At 33.5% G+C, this 17,843-nt stretch overlaps 1 protein-coding gene and 1 long non-coding RNA gene across 10 annotated transcripts in view; both read left to right on the forward strand.

The window, feature by feature from the left end:
• The window catches only part of LOC106073399 (ras-specific guanine nucleotide-releasing factor 2-like), a 189,979-nt gene that overhangs the window by 108,242 nt on the left and 63,894 nt on the right, over positions 1–17,843 (forward strand). For all 9 annotated transcript variants that reach the window (XM_056024538.1, XM_056024471.1, XM_056024509.1 and 6 more), the window contains 2 exons: positions 13,675–13,781; positions 16,711–16,858. In XM_056024538.1, coding sequence (XP_055880513.1) covers positions 13,675–13,781; positions 16,711–16,858 — 255 coding nt within the window. The remainder of the gene's footprint in view (positions 1–13,674; positions 13,782–16,710; positions 16,859–17,843) is intronic.
• LOC129925243 (uncharacterized) lies at positions 1,762–5,768 on the forward strand. The gene is made up of 4 exons (XR_008777064.1): positions 1,762–1,990; positions 3,185–3,310; positions 3,661–3,729; positions 4,087–5,768. It is a non-coding gene; the product is annotated as an uncharacterized LOC129925243 (long non-coding RNA).

The following is a 17,843-nucleotide window of genomic DNA, read 5'->3' on the forward strand; positions in this document are numbered from 1 at the left end:
CAAAAAATTCATAATTTTCCACTGCATGAAGAAGATTCTGTGCTAATATTATATGGCATTACGTCATTGTTGGTTGTTTATGTTTGGTGCGAAAGCAAAAGGATTCAGAGAATACAAAAGTGGGAAAGATCCATATCTCGTTATGCTCGAGTATAGAAATACTCCGGTAAGCGGACTGCCGTATTCACCTTCACAACTGCTGACGAGTAGAAGACTCAGGGAATCATTCCAACTGATCTCAAACTATTGAAACCATCGGTAGCTGAAAATGCAGAGACATTACTCAACGAACGACAGATGAAAAGCAAAGTGAAATACGATGCAAAAGCTAGACTACCTAAAGATTATTCTGTCGGTGAGTTCGTCTAGGTCAAACATGCAGAAAGCAGTTGTCATAAAAAAACATTCAGCACCCAGATCTTACATCATAAAGACAAACGATGGAAAAACATACAGAAGAAATCAACGCTTTTTGAATAAGAGTTTCGATGAAGACATCTCTGGGTATTATGATACCGATGGAGACAATGAACTGCAAACTGTTGGAACAAACGAAACAGACAGTTATAGACCAATGTCTAGAGAACTTGTTGTGCCAGTCAAGACAACCAGAAGTGGACGAATTGTTAAAGTAGACAGGGCCGGCCTTAGGCCTCTGCAGCCTATGACCCGCGCTAATTCTAAGTATTAAATTAAACCATTATAACGTAAATAAATTAACAGGGTTTTCGCGACCTCCTGATTTTCCAGGGCCTCCAGGAAATCTCATGAAAAGGCAAAATATGCGATAAAGTCCTGAACTTTTTTTGAATTTATTCAGATCTCCTGAAGAATAGACCAAATTGACATTTTGGGGTGCCAATAAATAAAAAGTGGCATTGCGAGCTTTCATTTGATAAAAATTTATTGCAAGACGAAAGTAGGCCTATTTTCTAATTAAAAAAAAAATAATTTTGACATTATGCTTATCCCTACCCAGACTAGGCCCCGCGCGATCCGTTTCGCATAGGGCCCCGCAAATGCTAAGGCCGGCCCTGCTAGTAGATATCACTCTTAAGAACTTTAAAAGGAAGGGTGTGATAATAACTTCAAAAGGAAGGGTGTGATAATAACTTCAAAAGGAAGGGTGTGATAATATTATATGATATTACGTCATTGTTCGTTGTTTATGTTTTGTGCGAAAGCAAAATGATTAGATGGAAATAAAAAGGGAGTTTCCATTGAATGGAGGAAAGATGAATAGAGGGGTAATAACTCGAGCGTGAAGTTTAATTCTGAAATTATAGACGCCAAACCCGAATAATGGACTATTTTAGCATTATTAAGAATAACTTTTAGATCTGTTATACTCGATTCTGTAAATTTTGGTTCAAGGTTAATTAGTGTAGCCACAAAATACTCGCCATTTTGATCTATTATTAGTAAAGGTAACAAGATAACTGGAATTCTCTGTATATCATGCAGTTTTATTCTTGGCAACAAAGTTTAGAATGTAAAACTAACTTTAAAAAAAACCTTTGATCTATAAAATGTCAACAAAGTCAACGTACTGATAGACCTAGATCTAGGTTTAGTCTTTGTGATAAATTTAATCCATAAATGTTGAAAAAAAAAAGACACCTGTTGACACTATTTGTCAATCAAATATATTAATTTATGTATTTACAAATTTATTTCGGACACCCATTTGGGGGCCCCGGGGGGATTTTAAAATTCTCCCCCCCATCCCCCCCCCCTTAGTTACGCCACTGAAATCTAGACTTCACTTTCACATCACATTCACACGATTATTGATACAGACAATGAATGAAAAGAATGCAGTGGTTATACTTATTATACTTATAGTGACGATACTACTTATAGATCTACCAGTTGATAAACATCATCATCATAGATAATAATCTACATCTATAATCATAGTGCCCTTTATTTAGTCAATATAGTCAAGTCAAGATAGTGGAACGTAAACTCGAAGGTTTAATACAATACGGTATGAGTCTATGAGTTAGTATAAGATTAATTATTTTGTTACTTTGTATGTGACAGTATGTCAATGTCTCAATTAAAATAATTAATATCATCAGCCATATCATTTTAAATATTTAAAAAGTAGACATAGATTTTTATTATATTATAAATAGATAGATTAGATCTACATATAATTTTACAAACTTTAGAAATGATTGATTTTATTTTTAATTGATAAGCCTTCTAGACTAGATCTAGCATCTCTAGCTAGACTCTAACATGTAGATCGTAGATCTTTTAATTGGATCGATATTCACCTTCCTAAATTGTCTCTAAAGTCTGTAGCTGATTTGAGAGGCCCAACGAGGCAAGACGAGTACTAATAGCTCTGTCTCTTGATCTATCTAGTAGGCCTACTAAGCTAGTGCATTAGCCATAGTGTAGTCAATCTTGACAACTAGTCTTCTAGAATAATTAGATCTAGATCCAGTTTAGATTTAGAATATAAAAGTTTTTACTACCTAAAATACTAAATCTACTGATCTAAATTCTAGATATATAGATCCAGTTCAGATTAGGAATATAAAAATATTCACTAGCTAAAATTCTAAATCTACTGATCTATACTTAATATGTTAGATATTATATGACATCTACAAAAATTATTATTAAGATATAATTATAGATTCTAGACTAGTTATATATGTACATAAAATATATAAATAAAAGATAAAATTTATGCAGGCTTAGGTCCCATAAATTTATAATTGATCCAGATCTATCAGTAAAAGTTACCTTCGATTGGCAGTTTTACCCAATCTAATCTATACAAGACAATTTATAATCCATGCCTTGCCTACACCCCATGTATATTAAATAATAGTTTCCATTCCATGCCATGCCCAGACCCATGAGTTCATGAAATAATAAATGATGTGGTGTCAAGTTGGATCTATCCCCTGAAATTCAGTACTTTCATATAAAACTCACATATCTAGTTAATTATTTGCTATGACACTCTGATAAACTTGGACTTGTGTGATACATATATGTTTCTTATCAGATTTAATTAATGAAGTTTTGGTGCATTTTAACCAGTAATAAGGCTACAAAAGTAGCATCAGGTGTATTCTAACCATTGGTATTTTTCCTGGCAACATTTCTATTCTAGTCTGTGATAAATTATAAATTTTAAAAAATGTTTGTAATGTTTCAGTTATTAACAAGTAGAACCATGGCAACCAGTTCTGATGATGTACCAGAATGGCTCAAGGATCATACTTATATTATTTCTACTCTCTGGGCAGACATTAATAATATTGGCATCCATTCAATATTTAATGTAAGTACTACTATACAATTTTTATTTTAGTTATCTAATAGATGTTTTATGTATTGTGTGATTTTCATGGTCAAGCAACATCCAAATATCTGGGATGGAATTTAACATTTTTCTCTAGTTTTTTTTTTTTATTTATAACAGTCTTAAGCACATTCATCTTTCATGAGTGCCTAATATACCTTGGCTGTTGTGCAGGCCATTCCTTTACAATAAACTGTTAGATGAAATTAGGCAAAATTGTCTGATAATTTGTATGTTTGATACAACAACGTTTTCAATTTAATAATATTTTTTTTTATTTTAATGTTTTCAAAAGAAATTAACCAATATGCCTAATTGTATAATTACAGTTATGTTTGGAAATGCAAGAAAAAGGCATGCATTCCTGAAAAGTCACTGATTGGTTGCACCTCTTAAAGGTAAGGTACTGCAATTTTTCCCTATGTACTTTTCTCATAAGCTGAAGTACTTGTATTTTTGAAAAACTAGTTTTCCATGAAAATGTAAATCATAATATATGTTATAGTTGCTTTTAGATTAGTTCAATGTGCATCACATTAACTGAACATCTGCCTTCACCTATAGTAATAATTCATAACTATTAAGGTCAGGGCCATGTCTACACATTAACGCAGTAGCTCCTTTTAGGTACAGACTATTTTTAGAATGGCAAAATTATATAACTATACTTAATAACATATATACGTTTAGCATGGTCAACACATATGTCACACATATTTTTTTTTTTAAATCCTTTTATTTATTTTTTTAACTAGATAACTTTCTGTTATGAGAAAAGATGAGATTCTTGGACTCCTGCATAGCACCACCAGAAAGGAAAATCCCATCATGTTGCAAAATAAAAGTCTTGGACCAATTTTAATTTAAGATATATATATATTATACTGTAAGCTGTATACATATTTATGTATATCCTGTCATTCAGCCAACAGGTTTGGATTTAGTATTTCTTTAAATCTGTTTGATATTGTACTTGAAAACTATTAATCTGAGCCCCATTAAAACAAGAGGGAGTGCAGTGGATGAGTGGTAAGGGAAATTTTACTTTTTTAAAATTAAAAATAAGAATCTAACAAAAGTAAACATATAAAATATGGTGCATTCTCCTTAAAACTAAAACCTGGTGCAAAGGTTTAAAATGTTGGCAAAAAAAAAGCAACATCAATTAAATATTCTTAATTCCCTTACTGAGAAGAACATGCTTGTTGTTCCCTCATAAGTTTCTTGACAGAGGAAATCTTGTTTATATTAGATTTGAATTAAGCAAATTAAGAAAAAAATTACAATCATTATTTCAAATGGTTGTATCTAAACCTTATGAATTATTTTTCAGTTATAAGTATATTGAAATGAATGGATAATCATGAAATTGTTAAATAATTGCCATTGACTAAAGAACCATAATTTTTTTTTTTTAATTAATTTCAAAATGATTTTTTTCAAGCAGAGTTCACATAGATCTTGAGTGAAATTTTTCTTTTTTTGACTAATGCTTCAATTTTATTGTATCATTAGATTTTATTTTTATTACCCAGAATATTTAAAAAATTAGTACACTATTTTCATGTAATAATGTAACTTGGTATTCACACATCAAAATACACTATAATCTTTAGGCCATATAGATTTGTATAAATATAAATTAACTTTCTGAAACACATTGTAAATGTATATTGTTTGGATAAGAATAAAGTTTTTCTGTAGACAATTATTGTTCAAGATATGTTGATGCTCCTGCTTAATAAATTATATGTACAGGTCATTAGTTTTAACACACTACTGACACAAGAAAAACTGGTCGCCCTCACTTCCATTACATAGATGTAATAAAACGTGACCTCAAATCAGTGAACATCAATACTGACAATTGGGAAGACATAGCTTTAGACCGCAACAGATGGAGAGAGAGTGACCAAGAAAGCTATGGACAGTGAAAGTACATGGGTCTCAGCTCAGGAAGAAAAATGTACAATCCGAAAAACGGCCAGCTCCTCTACCACTGAAGCAAAAGCCACCTTAACCTGTGCTGTGGACGGGAGTGTCTCTCCAAAATAGGGCTCCACAGCCACATGAGGAAGTGTGCTCTGAGATGAAACCTTAGTCTTTCTACAACTGAAGGAGGCCAATGATGATGATGATGATACAGGTCATTAGTTTTAACACGTCTGATAATAAATGACAGTACAAGTTATTGAATGAAAATTTGTAATTATTTCAGCTGCTTTAGGCCTACATCAATGTGAGGTACCAGTACTTTGATTGTGTCATATAACAATTTAAAGCAACATTTTGAAATGAATAGTGTGTAGAATTGACAGTAAATACATTTAAGTGATGGGCTGTGATCTGCATGAATTGAGAGCTGATCATGTATTGAATTTGTGTTTTTGATCTTTACTTCAAGTAAATGTTAATGAACAATTAATTTTTAATGAATAAATAACTAAAAAATAAATACAAAGAAACCATAAACATCTACTTTATTTTAATATTTTTTTTTCATCAGAACAGAATTTCCAACTTTGCATTCTTAAAATAAAATATAAATATATATATATATATATATAATATAATTTAAGTAGAGTTAGAACACAAAATCATAGTTTTGAAATTAAGTAAATTAAGCTAATGTGTGATCTCTTATAAACATTTGTATATAGACTACACACAATTTAATTATTATTTTTCATCAAATTGCAGGAAATAGTACATGTACTTATGCATATTTGACAATAAAAAACCTTAGTCAATGAATAGTAATACTAGTAAATGAGATAAAAGTAAACTAAATATCATCAATGCTATTGAAGCCACACTTGTTTCTTTTTATCTTGATTGGTGGACTGCAATTAAAGTTGCTATTAATTTTACTTAGTTGAAATGCCAGTGTCGTCTCTTTGAATCCTAAGCTTATTTACTTGGTTACTGGAAGTCCAGATGTTTGGAGTTTCATTTTAAACACCTATACTTTCCGAAATGGCCTTCCGATAGGCAAAACCTATTTGCCTAACATGTCATATGCACATAAAGAGGTACCACAGAAATGCTTTAAAGACAAGCTTAGGCGCCAACTTGCTTTAACTGACATAGAATAAGAGAGCACCTGGTTGCATACAGCTTCAGAACGAGACAGCTGGAGGTCACTTACAAAGGTGTGGTATACACCAATGAAAATTAATTGCCGAGGGTAGACGGCAAAAAGAAAAAAACAACTGATTCTACCACAGGTGGACAATGGTTACGCCTGTGCTCAGTGTGGCATAATATGTAGGTCACAGCTGGGGCTGAGTAGCCACTGGAAACATAGCATTCCTCATAAGTCTTCGGAATCAAAGACAACCCTATCATTTTTGTAGAATAGTTTGTAGCTTCTGTAAATGCATGAAATGCCGTCACAAATGACACTAGTCCTCTGTGAGTTTGATGGATTATAAACATCTTACTTCTTTGCCTTATATTAAATGGTCCTTCTGTCTGTTCCACTAGGTACTTGCGTTTATCTAAATATCATTGATATATTGTAACATGTCATCAAAATAAAAACTAGAATCTCTGCAACTGGTTTACAAGTCAGAAGTCATCAATAACACTTGCCATTTAAAAAAAAACTACAATTTAGATTACTGATTAGTCAAATTATTGACTGATTATTCGATTCATTTAGGCCTATAATTTTTTTAATGTGAATATATAATGATCCTTTACACTTTGTGACTTTACTAGTAGATCTATACTTTGGAGTAGACTTGTTTGTTGAGCTAAAGTCGGAAGTACACATTGAATTTTACTAGTAATCATCTAGTCAAATGTAGTGATCTACTAATAACTAACTAGATCTAGAATCTACTAGATCATTAGTAGATGTTGAGTCTAGTAGTAGAGAGAGTAGGCCTTTCTGTCATATCGTGATCAGTAGGTGGCTGAAGTTTTATAAATCTATTCCATGACAAAAACCCTTACTAGATTTAGATCTACTGGTCTAGACATCTAGATCTAACTAGAAAACTGAATTAGAGAAGTAGCTTTCTGGATCTAGAACTAGAATCTATATATTACTAATATTAGATCTAGTTGCGTCAAACGCTTAATTTTTTGTTGTTGTTTTTAATAAATGCACATAAAATACATTGTATTTTGGCAATAAAAATACCCAGTTGTTAGTCAAGTAATTCTAATAATTAATTAATGAATGAATCTATCAGTATTTGTTTTAGATCTATCAGATTTAGGCCTATATGACTTATTATTTATACTTATTTTATATCATTCGTCCAAGAAAATCTAGCTCTAGATCTATTTCATTTTAGATTAGGCTATAGTTTTTTTTTTTGTCATTTTTTTTAGGCTACAATATTATATATATCAAGATTAACTTTTTCTTTGTTTCCCACGAGACATGTATGCCTATAGTCTAGTCCTTTCGATAATAAAAAAAACGATTAGAAATGCGTAGCTTGGAGTGTCAAAACTGTATTAGGCCTCCTATTTTTATTTCGTGCAATTTAGTATATCGTAACAAATACGCATTTAGCGGAACGGTAGACATGTCTATATCCAGATTTAGTGTAAATAAACCAAACACAGAAACACTGAAAGATTGTATTTTCGGAATTTAGATTCTATTTTTTGGAAAATAAGTGGCATTTTATAGGGTGATCGAAAAAAATAACTTTTGTGACGATCTCTTATTCAGGGAAATTGTATCTATTTTATCAGGTAGTCAGAAAATGGATAAAGTTTGTACAGATCTAATAAAATATAGTGTGGGGAAGTTTTACTCTCAATGAAGGTCAATCCAAGTGGCTCTCGGAGTAAATTTCTTCTTTGGCATCCTCATCGATTTTTCAAAATGGTATGGTGCGCGAAAAAGATGCGCGACGGCACTTCGACTCTCTTTATCTTTGTAAAAAACTCGAAGCTGGTGTTCCATTAGTATAGTTCCATGGCTCATCTAATTAAACCAATGCTGAATGAATCATTTCGTTGATTGCGATCAATAATTTGTGAACTTTCATTTCATTTTCTAGAATGCCCAGAGTGATTACTGCCCAATATCAATAAGTACGTATGTCATAAACATCTGTGATCGCCTTTTATTAAGATGTTGTGAGCTAACTTTTCACACATTCTTTGCTCGAAGGTTTCACAATTTCACCAAACAAAACGATTGGACTACGTTTAGAAACACACACACACACACACAATAAAATCTCTGCCCGAACCATCTGCTACAACTCGGTCAATAAAGTCCAAAGAACTGACCAAAATGTTCATTCATTACAAAGCCAAATTTAAGGTTTCTTTTTTCCTACTATCCAGTCCCGAACACCACGTTGAGGCCCCACCTCGGTGATGAGATTCGGCTGGAAAATTCTTGTCACAAGCATTTGATGTTATTCTCAAAACTCAATTGGGAATGCCCCAGAATTTCATTGCCCGAGTAAATTCTGGTCTACCTATATTTATCTTTAGGTGAAGTCAGAAATGGTGAATAAGAAAAAATCGTTGATGCTTTGCCGCTGTTGTTGTACAGAACTGGACTGTCTAAGCAAGGCATTATTTCAGATGTAAATTTTTAAAGAAATTGTGCCATTAAAGATATTAATTACTAACACAAACTAAATGAGGCATAGACTCGAAATACGAATAACATTCATGCATAATTTATTTAAATATTTCAACCTTAAGAACAGAGCTAGACATTCCGCCCTTATCTTATCTTATAAATTACAGACGTTCCTTCTTAGCAGAAGATTAATACGCCCTGCGCGTATCCATGTGTCAATCTATTTGTACACGATAGTAAGAGACATAAACTCTGCTAATTCATTGGCTGATTCAGGCAACCCGTTCCATGCTCTAATGACTCTAGGGAAGAGGAAGCACTTATTCGAAATGTTCCTAGCATATGGACTAAGAAATGTGTCTGTCTTTGTGTCTTTCTGAGTATTTTTTTTTTTTTTTTTTTTTTGTATCTGTAAATTAAAGTTCAGTGTTTGAAGTCTTCTATCCTGACTGTAAGTTAAGTGATTTTACTAATGGTTCTACTTTCATACTTCTTAGTCTTGTGACACAAAGCATCCCTCTTATAACAGGGTTTTTCTTACATCAGCCATATAACATCCTTTGGCTTCACCTTGATCTAATGTTTACAATCAAGATTGACACAAAGTGGTCTTAGGAAAACATCACACTCGGCTTTTTTTTTTTTTTTCAAAACATTCTTTTTCTATCTCCATTTCGTCTTTCTTCCATTTCTTTTTCTTCTCTCCGTATCTCTCTTGACATGAGCTGGCACGCGCATGAGCAATGAGGTGTTAACTCACTTTCAGTTTTCACAAGACTTCTCCCGTCGATGGACAGTGATGGACTAAGACATCTCTGACCAACGGCTGGATCCTGGCGTAAATGAAGGCTTTCGGAAAAAATGCCGTGTCCTATTTACACTCGTCTCGGATATATCAATTAAGTCGTGGAAATAGATTGGGAAGATCCCAAAAGTGTCGACACTCAACAATGAAACAAAGCGAGTTGACCTACTTCAGAAATAAAAATAATAATAAAAATAGCAATCATAATGATAATAATAATTTATTTTATTTAGCGCAGTTAACAAACATAATGGATGCTCAAAGTGATATAGAGACATAACAGAGATACAAACGAGAAGTAAGTGGGCAAACTAAACAAACTTATGAGTATATGGTTTGAGAACTGCTTTGAAAGACGCTACAAATGTTAACACACTAGCGAATGTGTAGTACTTTGCATTGAAGAAGTGATAGTATAGAAAAGCAAGTCGTATTTTAAAGCGTTAGAAATGACATAATCATTGATTATCTCATCTCACCAATTCTCTTGTAGTAATAAACTTATTTCAAATCATTGCTTGCTTAGGGATAAATAATGTCCTATGAAACATGTCTGAACTTATCAACCATCAAGATTTTTTTTCAAACGAATGTTTGCTTGTCTTGCGATTCGTTAAACACATACCACTAAGTACACCTGTACCTACTCCCTATCCAACACAGGTCCAAAGAAGTTCTCATAGGTTCTTAAATCCACATAGGTCCACAAATCCAAATAGTTCTACATAGGTGCACTTCAATCTTAAAACTATGTCGTGTCACAAAAGATCAAGTCTATTTATTTTATTAAATATTTTTTTAAACAATTAGATTAGAATGAGATTAATACTAAATTTAAGAAAAGAAAAATGATGTTTTCTTAAAGATTGATTGGTCTGAATTACAAAGAAACCAAAAGACAACAGTGCTGCATTATTCAATCACCTCTTCCCACTATGTTATTTGTAGGTCTATGTAAAGCAACAACAAAAGCTAATAACATGATATGGCTACCTTATATTTCTTTGGCAATTACTTATGCTGGACATGTGATTACTGCACTTTGAGGTTGTAACATGAAATAACTTTCTTTTCTGATGCTAACAAAATATAGGAAATGGGAAGACAAAATCTGATGAAACCGGAAGCTTTCATTTTCAAAACTTCACGTCAGACATGTAGGAACAAAAAAAAAATACAACATCAAACTAATTGCTATTTACGTCATCGGTTTGTGCTGTTTCAGTCTCTTGAAATAGGAGGCTTTCTAATGTCGCTTTTCATTTCTCAGGTGCGTTTTTTTCCCCTTTACAAAAGAAGAATTTGCATCTAATACTTCCCCCCCCCCCCCCAAAAGACAGGAGGTGAAATTCTGAAATTCGAGTATGTGAGTTTGTTGGTGTGCTTGAAATAGTTTGCAATAGAATTGTTGGAGAAATATTCACGGACAGTGATAAAGTAGGACAACAGAAATCTTTGCATTATGGCCTAAAAATGGGTTAAGGAAACTTAGATATTAGACGTCCTGAAGAGACCAGTGCTATATTGATCTGATACGTTTACTCTCGTGAAGAAACAGGCAGATCTTTACTTTGGGTGCACCTTTTCAAAAACCTCGGTAAAAAGAAAACCATATACAAACACGACTACTGAGTGGTTTAGAAATAAATCAAAGAATTGACTAATCTTATCTTATATAATCTATTGATAAATTACATTCAATCTACATCTCTATGAAGGTCTGTTTCTTTTTTTCTTTCTTTAGAATTTTTTTTAAAGAAAAACAATTATAGCCAATTTGTTTTTTGGTTTTAAACGAAAAATGCAAGCGAAAATAGACAAAAAAACAACAACACTGAGATATTTATTTTAAATGTATTTATCCAAATCCTCTGAGAACAAATTAAACAAGATAATAAGTAGTTCCCAACATTGATTGAAACTATAAATGGTTGGAATGGAAATATTAAATTTTTAATCTACCAATTGTTTTATAAGCTACAGTTTAGGATTGCTCGAGTAGAAACATGATATTCCGTTGTTTTTTTTTTGTTTTTTTTTTAAATTCATTACTAGTAAGTGAAATACAAAGATGGCCAGAAGCGACTTCACTTGCACAGTGTTATTTCGTTAATAGCTGCTGTCATTGCTAAGTGCTGCAAATGGGAAATGTATAACTATTGAGCAGATATTACTAGACTGAATGTAGCCTTGAATCAGACTCAGGGGAACTTCAAATATGTTTTATGCATTGTGTCCGTTTTGGAGGCGCGGTGGTTGAAAGATAAAGCGCTTGGCTTCTGAACCGGGGGTCCCGCGTTTGAATCCTGGTGAAGACTGGGATTTTTAATTTCGGGATCTTTGGGCGCCTCTGAGTCCACTCAACTCTAATGGGTACCTGACATTAGTTGGGGAAGAGTAACGGCGGTTGGTTATTGTGCTGGCCACATGACACCCTCATTAACCTTAGGCCACAGAAACATATGACCTTTACATCATCTGCCCTATAGATCACAAGGTCTGAAAGGGGAACTTTTTTTTTATTCTGCTCTTTTGTACATTCGTTTTATTCCTAAAGGCTTCTGACGCAAGACTGCGTTATTCATATAAAGGCTATGTTCCGATTTATACTAAATCACTACAAGCAATAGATCAAAGTACTAACATAAAAGTTGAGAAAAGTATCGACATACAAGAAATCGTTGACAACAACGTTAAAACTTAGTAGACAAGAGGAATCGGTTAGGTAATCAAGCGGTATCGGTTTTGTCGACAAAAGGAATCGGTTAGGTAACAAGCAGTACCGATTTGGTAGACAAAAGGAATGACTAGGTAAACAAGTAGTATTGGTTTGGTAGACAAAAGGAATGACTAGGTAAACAAGTAGTATCGGTTTGTTAGACAAGAGGAATGGTTAAGTAAACAAGTAGTATCGGTTTGGTAGACAAGAGGAATGGTTAAGTAAACAAGTAGTATCGGTTTGTTAGACAAGAGGAATGGTTAGGTAAACAAGTAGTATCGGTTTGTTAGACAAGAAGAGGAATGGTTAGGTAAACAAGTAGTATCGGTTTGGTAGACAAGAGGAATGGTTAAGTAAACAAGTAGTATCGGTTTGTTAGACAAGAGGAATGGTTAAGTAAACAAGTAGTATCGGTTTGTTAGACAAGAAGAGGAATGGTTAGGTAAACAAGTAGTATCGGTTTGGTAGACAAGAGGAATGGTTAAGTAAACAAGTAGTACCGGTTTGTTAGACAAGAGGAATGGTTAGGTAAACAAGTAGTATCGATTTGGTAGACAAGAGGAATGGTTAGGTAAACAAGTAGTATCGATTTGGTAGACAAGAGGAATGGTTAAGTAAACAAGTAGTATCGGTTTGTTAGACAAGAAGAGGAATGGTTAAGTTAACAAGTAGTATCGGTTTGTTAGACAAGAGGAATGGTTAAGTAAACAAGTAGTATCGGTTTGTTAGACAAGAGGAATGGTTAAGTAAACAAGTAGTATCGGTTTGTTAGACAAGAAGAGGAATGGTTAAGTAAACAAGTAGTATCGGTTTGTTAGACAAGAGGAATGGTTAAGTAAACAAGTAGTATCGGTTTCTTAGACAAGAGGAATGGTTAAGTAAACAAGTAGTATCGGTTTGTTAGACAAGAGGAATGGTTAAGTAAACAAGTAGTATCGGTTTGTTAGACAAGAGGAATGGTTAAGTAAACAAGTAGTATCGGTTTGTTAGACAAGAGGAATGGTTAAGTAAACAAGTAGTATCGGTTTGTTAGACAAGAGGAATGGTTAAGTAAACAAGCAGTATCGGTTTGGTAGACAAAAGGAATCGGTTAGGCAAACAAACGGATCATGCCGCTTATTCCTGAATCCACAGCTTTTGTTTTCCGACAGATACTGAGATAAATCAACGACAAATGATTATTTTCTTCCTTGTTATTTATTGTATCATCATTGTCATAGTTTTGTCTCAAAATTGTATTTATTTGTTTACAGTATGCTTTCACCATTACCTACAAAATAGAGGGCCAGCGACAGTATGACCTGCGCAGTGAATCAGAAGTTGAGTGTAACGCATGGATCGACGCTATCAAGAGAGCAAGGTAATAGATCTATGTGCGTTAGAATGACGTGCATTACTGGGAATAGCTGAGTTTAAATTTAAGTTTGGGTGGCTGACTGGTATGCAAGCTCAGAGCGTAAGTGATTCAGATTTTTTGAACGCTTGTTGTTGTTAACAGAGCTTGCTTAATCATTTCGTTCTCATTCAGGAGTCTGGAGAGTTAACAAGAAAGATGTTTAGGTTTAAGACTTGAAGGCGAGTTGCATTGGCTCTTGCAGTGATGCTGTAACCTCAATTCACAATATTCTCTTGAATTCTTCGCCTATCCAATGTGTATCGTGTATTGTAAGCTTCCAACAACTTAACGGACATTCTTATTAAGTCCAACTATTTTCTTTCGGAAAATTTCCATTTCTACCTATATCTACTTTCATGTTGAAGCTGTGTATATTTAGAAATCTTATCTTATCTTATATGATACAGACGTTACTTCAAAAAAAGAAGATGATTACGTCCTACGCGTCATGCATAGTAACCAATGACCTAAACTCTGCCAAGTCACTGGTTTTCCTGGCTAGCTCAGGCAACCCATTCCATGCTCTAATAGCGCTTGGGAAGAAGGAGCTTTTGTACAAATTTGTCCTAGCATATGGAACAAGGAATGTGCCTTTATCTTTGTTTCTTTCTGAGTATTTTATTAAATTTTGTTTTTAAATTTGAAGATTATGGTTCAGTGTTTTATGTAAAATTGCTACTTTACTTTTAAGTCTTCTACCCTGAAGGCTTTCTAAATTTAGTGATTTTACTAAAGGTGTTACTCTAGTCAAATGTGAATATTTGTTTATTATGAATCTCAATGCTCTATTTTGTGTCTGTTCTAGTTTCTTAATGTTTTCTTGAGTTGAGGGGTCCCAAACAGAGGATGCATATTCTATTATTGGCCTAACCAAAGTTAAAAAACATTTTAGTTTTATGTTCTTATTTGATTTATAGAAATTTCATCTAATAAACCCTAATGCTTTGTTTGATTTTTTTTAATAGTTTCATTAATATGGGAATTCCATGACAGTTTTTCATTTATTATAACACCTAGGTATTTTGCGTTTTTAGTCTGTGTTACTGGTTTACATTGAATAAGATAAGTGGAATTAATTTGTTTTAGTTTTTTTGTTACTCTTAATAACTGACATTTTTCTGGGTGGAAAGACATGTTCCAATTTGATTCCCATCTGTGTAATTCATCTAATTCTCTTTGTAAAATTTCTGTGTCTTGTGTTGTTTTAAAAGAAGTCTAAGTTTATTTTAAGTTTACTTCAATAAAATAATTTGAAACTCCATTTGGATTAGATTGTACCTTGTATTTTACTCTACTGTCCATTCAATCCACTGCGCGTTGATCATCGAGAATCTTACAACTTTAGCGGTATTGCAAATGAAAAAAATAACTCACTGAGAATCTTCGAGTAGCAGGAGTCTTAGCATCTGTTCATGAAGGAGTTTTATATATAAAAAAAATTCATCTTTATGCTGTGCACTTCTCTATCTAAACAAAAAGATATAAAGAACTGAATTTGTTTAATGGATGATATCCCATTATAGCAAAAGCACAGTGAAAGCCAGACATTGTCACATAACGGACCAATAATAGCCGGGTGAAGGTAACGACATAAGAATGACAATATATATTTTTACAAATAAGCTGGTCATTGTAAAATACTGTGTAGCTAAGTTGGGCTTGGCTAGTTGGGCTTGGTTAGTTGTTTCCGTAGACCTTCATTATTCATTGTGCAGTTTGATTTTAAACTGCCTGTGTGACTTCAAGCTCACACGGCTAACTACTTGATTTAATTATTGGGAATTCTTTTATTTCAAATTCACCCAGTTTCATCAATTATTCAAAGATCAGACAAAAATGTCCGGCACTCGGACTGAGTTTCCTTTTCTCCTCTCTTTGACAGCCGTACAAAATAAAATATGTGACCGCAAAATCGAGAAATAGCTCAGAACGACAGTTAATCTTTAAAACATCATTTACTATTAATACTCTGGGACATTTTGGCTTGAGGCATCTAGTCAACTGACTTTTTTTTATTCAGCATAAGTTTAAAGAGTAATTGAAAATGATTGCTTACGCAGTGGCGAAGCTCGACAGCAAATAATAGGGGCTTATACGCGTAGGCCTATCTTTGATGGAGAATGAATGAAATATCTTACTCCTATTTTGCAGACAAAAACAAAGTGGAAAAGATGGCGTTCTAGTATGCCTAGAGTAGTAAAGTTCAATACTCATTCTCCAGTAAGAGATCTTGTGGGCGCTCCGGAAATCACCTCAGGTCATACCATGCCAGCTACTAGTGGTGGCTGTAAACTGGCTGATTTATGGCTCAACTCTCTCCGATGAGAGAGGAATTTTATGTCAACTCTGGGCATGCGAACACCATTGGTCAACTGACCAGTGTCCGCGCTCTAAGACCAGCTAACTCTGAGTGCTAGTGGTCAGCTGAGCATTCTGATGATTAAAGGAACTCTTTACAACTCAGACCTATAAAAGTTTCACTGGCAAGCATTGGCGCTGGTGTTAATTTACCTTGCCTCTTCTTGTGGTCTGCAGATAAGGTCGTCATAAGTAGATATTTTGTTTCACTCTTGTTTGAGCAAACCCAGTTATTATCGTCTAGTCTAGAGGTCATAAATCATCGCATAACATAAGAAACTACAGCATTTATGTGCCGAGAACACCCTAACAAACAGATACTATTGGCAAAAATATGACCACCAGAGCAGGCCATATGGTTAGGGGCATCTGGAGAGGCCCAGGCTCAGCCTCATACATTCTATTTAAGTAAATTATTGACATGTATGTTTTCTTTATTTCACATAACTTTCAGTTCGTACAAAAAAGACGGATATGTACAAAACTTTACTAAGTCTCTGTGACCAGTTATAATTCTTTGTTTTTCTGTCATCAGCTATAGTAAAGTCTTGGAACAGAAAGAAGAACTCGAACAGAAGCACCTTCATCTTCTTCAGATTCTAGACAGCGAAAGACAAGCAAAGTGGCATTATGTGCAGCAGACAGAAGAGTTGGCATGCGAAGTGAAAAAGTTGAAAGAAGAGGTTAAAAAAAAAGTGGATTATATTTCTTATTACTTATTTTAGTATATATATTAAAACATTCAATAGAAGAAAGAAAACTTAAAAAAAAAAAAAAAAACCTTATTTAAGTGAACGAACCTCTAATTGCTGCCATTTCCTGAAAATTACATGGTTTAGCTCTCTTTCTGCTATATAATACAAAATTAATTAGAACTAATAAATGATTAACTAATTGGTTAATTTTTTGAAAGATTCATAGACTACGAACAATTATGCAAAATTTCAGTTGACCCAAGAATGGGAAATATTGAGAAAAACATGTCAAAACATAACAAGGGGATTAAATTCATATATACATCTACATCTCTCGTTTATACGCTTTATTTTGATATTAAATTAATCACCAACAATTAATTAACTAATTGGTTAATTTTTTTGTATTTATTCATGTCTTGCCAGGTTCAATGAATAATTGTGCTAAGTTTTAACTTGATCCTAAAATTGGAAATGGGAGAAAAAACATGTTCCAACCTGACAGACAAGGACATTGTCAATAATACACTTTTCTAATCGCAATAACATTAATTTAAACAATAATTTAAAAACTAGCACAATTCATAACAACACTTTTGAAAGGAACAAATAATTACACAGGTGACTATCTTCTGCGAAGCGATTAAAAGAACAATTTTCACAAATAAAAACGTAAAAACATCCAATTAAATTACAGACGTTCCTTCTGAACAGAGGCTCTAATGACATCCTACTCATATCAATGTGTCACTCAAGCTGTGCGTGTTAATAAGAGACTTGGACTCTAATTTATTGTTTTCCTGACTGGTTGAAGCATATAACGGCACTAGGGAAAAAGGAGCAAATGTAGACCTATGAATTTTTGTTTGTTTGTTTGTTTTACATGTTTCGGATGTTCCTTCAGAGTTGAAGATAATTACTTCCTAGTCCAAACCTCCCGCAGGACGACGGGGGATGGGAGCGGGCAGGGTTT

Source organism: Biomphalaria glabrata, chromosome 1 (assembly GCF_947242115.1).
Source record: "Biomphalaria glabrata chromosome 1, xgBioGlab47.1, whole genome shotgun sequence".
NCBI lineage: Eukaryota > Metazoa > Mollusca > Gastropoda > Planorbidae > Biomphalaria > Biomphalaria glabrata.